Genomic DNA, 12,552 nt, shown 5'->3' on the forward strand with positions numbered 1-12,552 from the left:
AGCCCAGAGCCTGACGCGGGGCTCGAACTCACGGACCGCGAGATCGTGACCTGGCTGAAGTCGGACGCTTAACCGACTGCGCCACCCAGGCACCCCTGTTTCATGTTTTTGATGGTATTGGAAATGCCTTTTAAAAATGGTACTTTCTAGTTATTCCTTGCTACTACATAGACAGGTGATTTTTGCCTATTGACATTGTGTCTTGAGGGTTTGCTGTATTCACTTATTAATTCTAGCAGTTTTTTCTTTGTAGATGTTTTAGATTCTTTTTACGTACATAATCCTGTCATGTGTGATTAGAGAAAGTTCTACATCCCCCCCCCCCATCTTTCTGTGTTTCTATTTCTTATCTTTACTACGTTGCCCAGGACACCCAGTATAATGATAAGTGGTGACACAATTTCCAATCTTAGAGCGAATGCATTAAGTCTTTGATCATCCAATCTGATGTTAGCTGTGCGTTTTTAAAATATATGCTTTTCCGGTGGCTCAGTTGGTTAAGTGTCCAACTTTTGGTTTCAGCTCAGGCCGTGATCTCCTGGTTCATGAGTTCAAGCCCTGCATCAGGCTCTGCGCTGACAGGGCGGAGCCTGCTTGGCATTCTCTTGCTCCCTCTCTCTCTGCTCCTCCCCTGCTCACTCTCTCTGTCTCTCAAAATCAATACGTAAACTTTAAAAAATTAAGAAAATAAAATATATATACTTTTTATCAGATAGAGAAAGTTTTCTTCTAATACCAGTTTTCTGGGCGTTTTGCCATTTCGTGAATGAAGTAATTCACCTTAATAAAAATAACACCTAAGTTTTCTTTGCATAAAAATGGATAGTTTTACCGTAACTGAAAACATTTGCATTTAGGGTATAATGTCATTAAAACATCTAAAGGAGTTACTGAGTATTATTTCTAGTATTTTATTTTATTTAAAAAATTTTTTTATGTTATTTATTTTTGACAGAGAGAGAGAGATAGAGCATGAGTGGGGGAGGGAAAGAGAGGGAGACACAGAATCCGCAGCAGGCTCCAGGCCCCGGGCTGTCGGCCCAGAGCCCGACGCAGGGCTCGAACTCACAGGCCGCGAGATCATGACCTGAGCCGAAGTTGGATGCTCAACCGACTGAGCCACCCAGGCGCCCCTCTAGTATTTTAAATAGTCCCTCAATTTTGAAAGACGCCTTATCCTTCTTTCTACATACACTCCTATATTATTCCATTAGCTCTTCTGACCCTCTCAGGAGGCAGTTAGACTGGTGTGATACTACGTGGCAAGCGATGCCATCATTTACATGACTTCCCTAAAGCCATGGGCCAGGTCGGACGAAGCAGTCTTGACTCTGTGTTTCTTCATATCTTATTCAGTCTTCTCTACTTCACATCATGCAACCTGCCCCATATTTTGGGGAGGATTGCCAGAGATTTAAGTAACGATGCTGACTTTGAAAATTAATTTTTCCTCATTGTCTCTTCCTTTATAGAACTAAATGAGAGTAAATAGAAAATAGAATCTGTCAGTATAAACTCGATACGAATTAATGCAAATACAATAAGCAAGAGCCATTAGGGTAATGTATGGGCACACTTTCAATACCTGCAAATCGTTTCTGAAGAACCCTTATGGCGTTGGCTGCTGTTGAATGGCGAATTTATGTGATTCTTTTTTTTTTTTTTTTTTTTTTTTTAATTTTTTTTTCAACATTTTTTTATTTATTTTTGGGACAGAGACCGACCGAGCATGAACGGGGGAGGGGCAGAGAGAGAGGGAGACACAGAATCGGAAACAGGCTCCAGGCTCCGAGCCATCAGCCCAGAGCCTGACGCGGGGCTCGAACTCACGGACCACGAGATCGTGACCTGGCTGAAGTCGGACGCTTAACCGACTGCGCCACCCAGGCGCCCCTATGTGATTCTTTAATATGAGGTGTGTCTGGGAAAACAGAATGTTCCAAGAGCAGATTATCATGTGGATAAAGGGACACAGGGTCCCTTTACAAAGAACCACAATAACCATCCAGCCACCCACCATCTGGGCGTCACTCTCCCCCACGACACAAACAACGGAAACCCTGTTGTGGAGAATTTGGGACCTGGAGTGGCGTCCTTGCAAACTGTGCCGACAGCTAAGGGCGGAACAGAGGAAACTCAGAATCAAGAAGAGGACTGGAACCGCCTGTTGACCTGCTGGTGTTACAATTCTGCATCTGTGGTGGTGGGCACTCAATGGGCAACAGCGTCAAATATTTTGCTTTTTAGAAAGCTTCCCAGGATTCTGTGCCTGTCGAAAAGTAAGCAGAGAAACCCTAAATATTAACGTGAAACTCTTGGAAGGTGAGCTAGCCAAAACTTACTGCTGCAGCCTGCATACCCATGAAATATGGCCGAACCCAAAGGTCTCTTGTCTGTCTGTTTTTTGGAATGGATGTAATTTCTTTAAATGCATTTGGGGCATCATCATACTAAAATCAAGTGGGGCATACTTGATGAGATCATTAACTAAGTGCTTTTTTTTTTTTTTCTTTAAGTTCAAAAATGTCCTGCAGCCATTTGTTATAATCTGACTTCCCTCTGGTTGTCAGATTATTTGAACACACTTTCAGACACATTATAAGTCACTGAAATCTATTGATGGCTTGGGAGATAAAATAATTTTAAAAGCTAAGTAATTTTTTTTAATCCCACCAAATTTGCAGAGGTAGTTTTCTAAAAGCAGAGTGGTTATACGACTGTAGAAATGAAAATTTACGGAGACAAGTTGGCGTTGCACTCATGTTTCTACTTTAATATTTTCATGAAAAAGTACTGAGGCAGATTACCTCCAAAGTGCTAATTACTTCTGAGGAATCTGCTCGGCACGGGGTGCGTGGCCCAGGAGGCCACGTGTCTGAGCCACACACGTTGGCAAGCACGTGGAGTCGGGCACAAATGCCCCTGCGTGGAACCGCACGAGTGTAGATGGAACGGATTGTGGAAGAGAGAGCGGCGCAGTCACCACAGTTATGTTGGGTCAGGTGGCTCACGGTATCAGCATGGCATGCCACGAAGCCATGGCGAGAGGAGGGCCATCTAGAGTACCGAAAGCCAGTGGCCTGGATGAGAACGGACTCGACAAACTGAACGGAAGGCTGCTTGTTTGTGGAGGATGTTGAGCTTTGCCGGCATGACGGGTTGTATACGCCAGGTTGGAGGGTCGAGAGGAGTCTCCGTGGCCAGACACAGAAAGCGCTGGATGGACGCGTGGCAGAAATAGCACTCTCGGATTTCCCCATTCTGATGCTTGAATATGTGATTGAAAAACTCTACGTGGATGGTATTGAAAGTATCTAAATTTTCTTTGGGGCTGCGAGTCTAGTTCTTTATAGGACCTCTTATCTGTGTGTCTCTGTGCCCGGTGGGTTCTGTAAACCTTGTGCTCAACATTAATAATACTCCCAAGTTTGTGTAGAACCTATCACTTTGTAGGTGTTGTGCCATTCGGTCACACAGTCCTCCTGGGAGGCAGAATGGGCTTAAGTGAGGATTAGATTTTTGCTAAAGTTGGTCAGACAAGAGGTTGAGGGGCCGAGGAAAGCTGGGGGCCTGACTCCTACTCCTGAACCTGACCTTTTCCCTAATGACATCATCCTGGCTCAGAACAGCCATCCCATCCTGTCCCATCGCCCCCACAGCTGCACTGGGAGTTTTCTATTCTCTTTCTTTCTTTCTTTCTTTCTTTCTTTCTTTCTTTCTTTCCTTTACTTTATTTATTTTGAGAGGAAGAGAGAGAAAGCGGTGGAGAGGCAGAGAGGGAGAGAGAATTCCAAGCAGGCTCTGTGCTGACAGGATCGTCGGCACAGAGCCCGACCCAGGGCTCCAACTCATGAACCACGAGGTCATGACCTGAGCCGAAGTCGAGCCGACGTTGGATGCTTAACCCACTGTGCCACCCAGACGCCCCTCCCTGGGCGCCTCCTTTCCTAATGCTTTATGGGGCCTCCCTCCACGTGTTTCCGGACCTTCCTTGAAACCTATTTCTGTGGGGCCCTTTTAAAGCCCTGCGTCTGTGTCTCAGTGTTTGAAAGTTTCTGGATTTGTGGTAAAATAAGCTTTGTTCCGTGTTTATCTCCACTTATAAGTGCTTCATGCCCTTTATGAACAAAGGGTGTCTGTGTCATCTCCCTGTGGCCCCAGCGTGAGCCGAGGTCAGGTCCCCTGGGGCTGGTGCTGCCTTAGGGAGGGAGAGCCACTTTCCAAAGCAGAAATCGAGTTTCTGTTTAGCCTCTGTTCCTAGGGGTTGTCATCGGTTTGTCTAAAGACCTTCTTCCTTCATCATGGCCCTTAGCAATGGAACACAGAACTGCATTTCTCCAACAAGTTTGAATTCCCCACATGGAGCCAGATTTACCAAATAAAATTGCTTAATTTAACATTTCTAACTGACCAGGATGTTTATGCAACAAACACGAGATTTCTTCTGACTCAGCTATAATATCTTCTATATTTTACAACGTTCTTGGCAAATTATAAGAGATTGTTGACTTAATCTTACTTTGCTTGTGATGAACCTTCAAATATGAAATAAAATACTCCAAAGGGACATTTCGAGAATTTCCCAGAACCATTTCTATAGATACAGAATGTCCTTGGATAGAACTTGAGAAGTATTTTGTGCCCAAATAATCACACCATAAATTCTGTTCACTAATAAAACTTCTGAAAAGGAACCAAGTGGACGTTCACAGTGAGCAGTGTGTTTTCCAGGGTGCGTGCTGGGAATCAGCTCTTCTCCCAAGTGTGTGAGTCCTGGTAGTCCTGGGCTAACTGCTCTGAGGGTTTCCTCTGAGAGGTGTGGCTCTGCTCTACCTTCCCTAGTGACTTCTCATGGTCTGAAGTGACTCACGGGGCAATGCGGGCCACAAGTGCCAATCACTGCCCTTTTCTTCTTGCCAGTTTCCAAGTTGTGGTTGGAGCGAAAGCTCCTTTATGATGACCATGTGAGCATGGATGGATTTTATTTATGGAGCTGTGTATTTGCTGAGCGAACTCCAGCATATGCAGAAGAGGACAGAACTTACAGGGAACAGATTAAAATTTTAAAAGAGCTGCGTGGTGGCGTTATAAGAGATGCAGTGGCCGTGAGTTATTGTTGTGGATTAGAGCTGAATTACATCTTTAGAAATCACCCGCGTCGCGTGGGTCGCCTCGCCGGCACCTGGAACAGTGCCTGACGGGACCTTCAGCCAGGTGCGTCGGGCACCCCGATCGTTGGAGTGTTATTGTCGAAATGAAAACCAAATGCCCGATCCTAATGTTGGGCTATTTTAGGATCAGAACATTGTTGCTTAAAGGACTTAATATACAGCCAAAAAACTCTGATTCTGGGTAAGTGGAGCCACAGGGGATTTATTGGAAATACTTGGAGGCCTCGAAGAGTGGGAGTTGCACAGCCAAGTGTTCCCCAGGGTCCCGGAGTGGGTTCCTGTGGTCTGGACAGTCCCGCGGAGACCTTCTACCGGCCTCCTTTGTGTTCACGTGCCAGGGACACGGCACCCAAGTAGGCACGGCTGTGCCCGGGGCAGGAGTCTGCACCCTGGACTCGGGGCGGATCGGGCCGTTTCTGTACTCGGCCCGGAGCGCTTGCCGCTAGGACCTTCTGGGTCCCAGGGTTTCTGTACCGGGACCAGAGCACTGGCTGTTGGGAACAGGAAGTGTGCTGTGCACCCAGAGACCAAGGTTTTCCTTCTCCCTCTTGCTCATGACCGTGATTTTGGCATCTACTGTGACATTGGAATGATTTATGGCCTCTCTGATTATCCTACAAAATGTCCACCTGGACAGATACGCTGATTGATGAAGCCGCAGTCGTGCTCATCCGGTTTCAGGAGTCTGCGTCCGGCCCAGGAGGCCACGGCAGGGAAAACACTTTCTAGTGGGAACACAGAGGAGGGTCTGAAACGCAACATGTTAATGTTTTTTTCAAGGGGGTACACGGAAATTTGTATGGTTTTTAACAAGTCTCCTAGCATTTGGCAATACAGTCGGTAAGGGACAAGTCACGAAATTCCACACATCGGGGTCCTCATGTTGTAATTGGAGTGGCCACAGGAACTGCAACCTGGGTCCTTCTCTCACTGTCGATACCAGAACCGCTTATCATCTAAAGAGTGGTTCCTAGGGGCGCCTGGGTGGCTCAGTCGGTTAAGCGGCCGACTTCGGCTCAGGTCATGATCTCGCGGTCCGTGAGTTCGAGCCCCGCGTCGGGCTCTGTGCTGGCAGCTCGGAGCCTGAAGCCTGTTTCAGATTCTGTGTCTCCCTCTCTCTGACCCTCCCCCGTTCATGCTCGGTCTCTCTCCGTCTCAAAAATAAATAAACGTTAAAAAAATTAAAAAGAAAAAGAGCAGTTCCTCGAGGGCCTGTTGGTGCCAGGCCATCCCAGCTGACACTTGGGAAGCACGGTCCTCGTGCTCCGCTCGTGCATCTAACCTCCTTCATCCTCGTGGGGCCCCCTGAGTTGGGTGCTGGTCCCCCACGGCACATTCTTTCTCAGCTTCTCAGCGGTCCCACCTGCTCGATGTCACGTCGACAGTCGCAAAGTCCCTGTGAACTGCAGTCAGCTGGTTCCGAACAGACTAAAGCGTGGTTTATGGAAAATGGCTTCATAAGCAGGAAAGTGCTATAAAGATTTTATATCCACTCAAGGCATCGTTCTCTCCGTTTCCTTCCTTTGGAGAAATGCGAAGGCAAAAGAATGCCATTACTCGATTCCATAGAGAAGCTCAGGCGGAGGACGGGTGTGTTCCCGGGGCCGTGGGCCTGGGGTCCCTCAGGGCAGCTCAGGGGGACAGGGCCCACAGCCCTGGGGGGCCCGGAGCCGCCCTACCGTTAGCCACGTATGTGCCCGGGGACACAGGGCTCTGTTCTCTGCAGTGATTCCGTGAGTGAGAGCCTGACCGGTCCCACCTCCGACACTTCTGTGATCGGCCTTGACCTCGAGCCTCCTGGGGTCAGGGGGTGAGTGGCCGGGTCTCCGCATGTCCGCTCGAGGGGCTGAGTGGTCAGAGGCCCGCCCGGAGAAAGCCCACTGCGAAGACAAAGTGCAGACAAGCGCACACATTTGGAATTCTTTAAAATGGGGGAGGAGGGAGATTTAATTTGCCGGTGTTAATTTTTACCCTTTTGTGTCTAGGCCGGAATTATCCAGAACAGGAGTGTTTGGAATATGCTGACCATTTCTAGATTGCATTTCAGACCGTGTGTGACTCTACAGCGAAGGATAAAGTGCTCCCCAGGTTTTACTTTGTTGGGCTCGAGTTCCTTACCCTCTGAGGATTATGGAGTAGACCGCACTCACCTTATGGGGGTGCTGGAGTGCGGATAGCCCCGTGCAGTCGGCTTGCTTGCAGAGCTGTTTGTCCTCCACATCTTCGTTTAAATTCGGGTTAGTTAACCCCTGGTGTGTGATATAGTGATTCAGCACCCGCGTCGCACCTGCTGCCCACCTCCCTCCCTCTGGTGGCCGTCGGTATGTTCTCCGTAGTTGAGAGTCTGGTTCTTGGTTCTCCTGTCTCTCTCTCACCCCGTGTTCATTCTCTTTGTGTCTTAAATTCTACATGTGAGGGAAATCATCTGATGTTTGTCTTTCTCTGACTGACGTATTTTACGGAGCATAATACATTCTAACTCCATCCACGTTGTTACAAACGGGACGGAAAGATTCCATTCTTTTTTATGGCCGAGTAGTATTCCATTGTGTACATGTACCACATATTCCTTATCCGTTCATCCATCGATCGACACCTTGGGCTCTTTCCATCATTTGACGATTGTCGATAACGCTGCTATAAACATCCAAGGGCATGTATCCCTTTGAACTCGTGTTTTGGTATTCTTTGCATAAATACCTAGTAGTGCAGTTGCTGGATTATAGGGTAGTTTTGTTTTTAACTTTTTCGAGGAACCTCCATGCTGTTTTCCAGATGGCTTATTTATTTATAAATATTTATTTAATTATTTTGAGAGAGAGAGAGAGAGAGTGTGCATGAGCAGGGGAGGGGCAGAGAGAGAGAGGGAGAGAGAGGGAATCCCAAGCAGGCTCCATACTGGCAGCCCAGAGCCCAATGTGGGGCTCAAACTCACGAACTGTGAGATCATGAGCCGAAATCCAGAGTCGAACGCTTTACCTCCCGAGCCCCCCTGGTGCCCCCAGGAGGCATATTGAAGTCAGTGTCACACAGGGGGCGCGAGAACCGCATCTGCCCGGAGGTCGGATGGGTGCAGGCTGACAAACCGGTCAGACCTTGTGCTTCTGAGTTTGACGGGTCTGGATCTGAGCTCTGGGTCAGCCCCTTCCTAGCCGCGTGGCCTTCCCCAAGTGGCTTATCCGTGCCTCTGTTTTCTCATCTGCCAAATGGCTGCCTGAGAAAGCCCACGAAATGAATTAGGGCAGGTCTAGCCCTTGGAAAACCCTACGAGCAGCTGCTTGTTACATGAGTGGTGGATGCCGTGAGATTGTGCCTCTGTCACCGTTAGCAGCAAGCATTTTCCACAGTCACCTTGTGCCATCATGTGCCGTGGACACGCCCTGTGGCTGTCGCAGCCGTGTGGCCCCAGGCTCGCCGTCTGCCGAGACTGGGTTCCTCGGTGCTCGGACATAAGCTGGGCTTGTGTACTTTCACGTCCTTTGCTTCAGCGTCATCTTAAATAAAAGTTGGTGACAAAATTGAAAGTAGAAACTAATTGATAATTAAAAGTCCAGCACTGATTTGCAAAAAAAAAAAAAAAAGAAAAGTAAGTTTGCAAATACTGACAAACGGCCTCAGTTTTTACAACCTGGACTGAAACCTGGGTGCGGGACCACAGGCCGATGCTGCCGTCCGGATCGTCGTGCACCCAGAGCCGCCCCTCCTTTAACAGGTGGCTGCCGGTCACCTGGGCCCACCGTGCCTCCCTGAGCCCTGCCGACCCGGCCCCCCTCCGACTGGCCAGCCTCTGCCCCTTCCTCCCCGGCTTCCCGCAGCCTTCCGGTCGCACCTGCGGGCCCCGCGAGGGACCCACTGCGCTCACGCCTCTGTCCTTTGTCCCCAGTGTCCTCCTGCGACCAGGAGCAGCAGTCGGCCCTGGAAGAGGCCAGGCAGCCCAAGAACGACAACGTGGTGATTCCGGAGTGCGCCCACGGCGGGCTCTACAAGCCGGTGCAGTGCCACCCGTCCACCGGCTACTGCTGGTGCGTCCTCGTGGACACCGGACGCCCCATCCCCGGCACGTCCACCAGGTAGCGCTGCGCCCGCGGGCCGGGAGGCGCGGGCGGGAGGCCAGGGAAGGCGCGCCTGCCGTGGGTGCCGCCGTCACGGGTGCCCGGCCCCAGACCTCGCTCTGCTGCCCGGACAGCGCCGTGGGGCTGCCGCGGACACGAATGGCTCCGGCCGTCGGCACCTGGAGCACGCCGCCCCTCCGACGGCCCCCCGGGAGCTGCCAGCGTGCAGCGGGGAGCGGTGACGGCTGAGGCTCCCGGGCCCCGACTCCGGCCGGCTGCAGTCGGGCGGGCGGGCTCGGTATCCAGCAGGGTGGGCGGCAGAATGCGCCGCGTGTCCACGGCGGGCTTCCCCTGCTCTGCCTGTGGCACGGGGAGCCCCGCGTTTTCTAAGCCGGAAGAACCGATCGCCCCAAATGGCTTTCTTTTTCCTGTTTGTTTTTTCCAAATGGCTTTCTTTAGCATAAAATCAAGACCGTGTGCTAAAGGCGAGCTCAGCAAGAGCCGTTCAAGGGTCTGAGATGCAGACGCATCTGTTCCCTCGTATTGTGTGTGAGTTTGAGCCAGGCGGTTGCGTCATCGCGCCCGAAGCGCACGAACTGCTCGTGGAATTGGGATAGACACGAGTGAAGATGCGTTTGCAGTCCTTTGTTACGTGAATCGAGTTTGAATCTTCGTAGATTGATAAGATAATTCGCCAACGTACAAAAATATTTCAAAAGTCATCCAATCCGGCCGCTGGTTTCATATCTAGCACCTAGGCGTGAGCGTTTTGACGCTTCCGGAATTATTTCCCCCAGTCTTCCAAGGGTGACCATGAGACATTTAGGGGAGGAAGCCGCCCAAGTGGATTCCAGGCGGCCGAAGGACAGGTGACCGGCTCGCAAACGTCTGGTCGACGTGCGGTGCGCCCGCACCTGGTCCCCGTCTGGGACAAGCAGGGATCAAATTGGAAGAACACAGTGGCATCCAAGCTGGTTCTTGGTGGCCAGCGAGTCACCCGTTCTGGCCACACGCCTTCCGTGCCCGCCCAGAGCAGACCCCCGCCCAGGCCTGCAGGCCGGAGAGTGGGGCTCAGCGACTACATGGCTCCTGTAGGAAAGCGTCCACACAAGTGTGCCCTGCACGGCTTGAGAAGAACGTAAATCTGTTTAGGGTGTTGGCGTGAGTGCTTTGTCTTGGTTCCCGTGCCCGTGTGTGTAGGGACTGTTTCCTAAAAACCTTTCTCAGGAAGCAGTATTTCTGCCTTTAGAACTCAGGCTTGTTCACTGTGCTTTTAGGTTGGGGCCTTTGCTCCCCAGGCCAGGGCTTGTGCTGCTGCCCTGATGGCCCCTCGGCCACACCTCCGGAAACGGGGGCCAGGCTCACCGGGAGAGGCTTTGTTCACACTGGCCAACGGAAATCCTTATGCTGTCGAAACCAGAACTGCTCGTATTGGCTCTGAGATGACCGGACCAGGGTTTACGGTGTCGTCCCTAGGGGACCTGTATGCATTTTTATCATAATCAGACAAGCAATATAGGAACCCCTCTTCCCTCCCATCTGTCCCGATTTCTTTCTGCCCAGACTTTATCGTGGCTTCAAAAACTTCAGGGAGAAGAGCATCAAGTTCTCATTTTCTCAGAATTTGCCTACAGAAGGGAGTACCTCCCTCTTAGAACTTTGACTTTCAAGAAACAGCATTAAATTAAACCCAGTGAGGAAGACCCTTTGGATGCCTGCATTTCTGTCTCATCTCTCCACCCACCCGTACATCCGTGCATCTGTCCATCCGTCTATCATCCATCCGTGGACATAAACAGTGAGGGGCCACGTTTACCTCAGGTGAGAATTAGAGATGAAGAAAGCTGCATTTCAGTTGACGCTACAATTTGGTGATGTCACTGATGACACAGGATCTCCCAGGTCTTTACTTTGACATCCTCGCTGTGTTGTCTTTAGCCTTGAATGGACTCTTCTCATGGTCATAAGATGGCTGCAGGCATCCGGGCATCTCATCCAGACACCACAGTGCTCAGAGGATACACAGCCCATTTCTTTACCGGGAGTCCAAACAACCTTCCCTAAACGTTACCTAGCAAATTTAATTCATGGATTGTTGGCCAGAACTGGATCGCACGACCACGGGCAAACTCATGACTGGCATGAAAAATGGACCTGGTTTAGACTGATCTCTAGAGAGGCATGGATGTTGGGAAATCAAAATTATCCACCTTAAGGGATATCTGATAAGCTGCGGGCCAGCCTCACCCACATCTACGACTGGCTGTACTGTGACTGGGCAGGAAGCCTGCAGAAAGTCCTCTTTCTGTCGCATCGATGCTATTTTCTTACGATTTTCTGAAACAAGCAGTTCCAGGGAGATACTTTGTAGTTTCGCTGTATATTTGTGTAGATGGTGCATGTTTTTTCCCTCAGTTATCGTCTATATTTGCGGACGGGAAGAGTAATTTAAAGCTCCAAGACAGAAGGCATAGAAATAAAATGCACCATCGTTGTAAGCCAGGTAGCTCCCTTTTCCTCGTCTCACCAGGCCAGGTAATGAAAACTCCCGGATGTTGGGGCCGGGGACAGTAGAAGTACGTGTTTGCCTGCCAGCGTGGAGAGTGGCTTCTGTCCAGCACAGAATTTCTGGTTCGGATGATCATCGGGGCAGAAACGGGTTGGGCCACGCGCAGACGTGCCTCTTGGTTCTCCTGCCTTTTGGTGTCAGAACTGGCATCTTGGCTGTAGAGTGGTGATTCCCTGTGGGCCGGGGCCCAGGCACCCGCGTGAGCCCACGCCCATGCGTGGTCCAGTGGGATCTGGGAGGAGAGGGGCGGGTTCCAGCCGGCCCCTGCTTCATAGTGGGGAGAGCTGAGTGGGCTATCCGATTATCCGACTAAGCGTGGATCGGGCTGATGGCCAGCTCCTACATTAGCTCCCAGAGCAGAGCCATCTGTCTTTCACTTTCCTGATGGCCGATGAAGCATTCGCCCATCTGCCATTAGACTTCAGGCTGTTCTTTTCTTTTCTTTTTTTTTTTTAATATTTATTTATTTTGGGGAGACAGAGTGCAAGCAGGGGAGGGGCAGAGAGAGGGAGACACAGAATCCGAAGCAGGGTCCGGGCTCTGGGCTGTCAGCACAGAACCTGACGCGGGGCTCGAACTCACGAAGCGTAGGATCGTGACCTGAGCCAACGTCGGACGCTTACCTGACTGAGCCACCCAGGGGCCCCAGACTTCAGGCTGTTCTTACCTCGCAGTAGGGCAGCCCCCCCATTCCCCACCCCAGAGCCCGACTCTGTCACTGGCCAAGTGCATGCGAAATCACCCTCCTCCCCAGCGGAGA

The 12,552-nt window shown here is 50.6% G+C and overlaps 1 protein-coding gene across 5 annotated transcripts in view; it reads left to right on the forward strand.

Moving 5' to 3' along the window:
• Nucleotides 1-12,552, forward strand: part of SMOC2 (SPARC related modular calcium binding 2) — a 164,778-nt gene that overhangs the window by 107,722 nt on the left and 44,504 nt on the right. For all 5 annotated transcript variants that reach the window (XM_078447586.2, XM_078447588.2, XM_078447591.2 and 2 more), the window contains one exon: nucleotides 9,055-9,241. In XM_078447586.2, coding sequence (XP_078303712.1) covers nucleotides 9,055-9,241 — 187 coding nt within the window. The remainder of the gene's footprint in view (nucleotides 1-9,054; nucleotides 9,242-12,552) is intronic.

The sequence above is a fragment of the Panthera onca genome, chromosome B2 (genome assembly GCF_046562875.1).
Source record: "Panthera onca isolate mPanOnc1 chromosome B2, mPanOnc1 haplotype 2, whole genome shotgun sequence".
In the NCBI taxonomy this organism is placed as follows: domain Eukaryota; kingdom Metazoa; phylum Chordata; class Mammalia; order Carnivora; family Felidae; genus Panthera; species Panthera onca.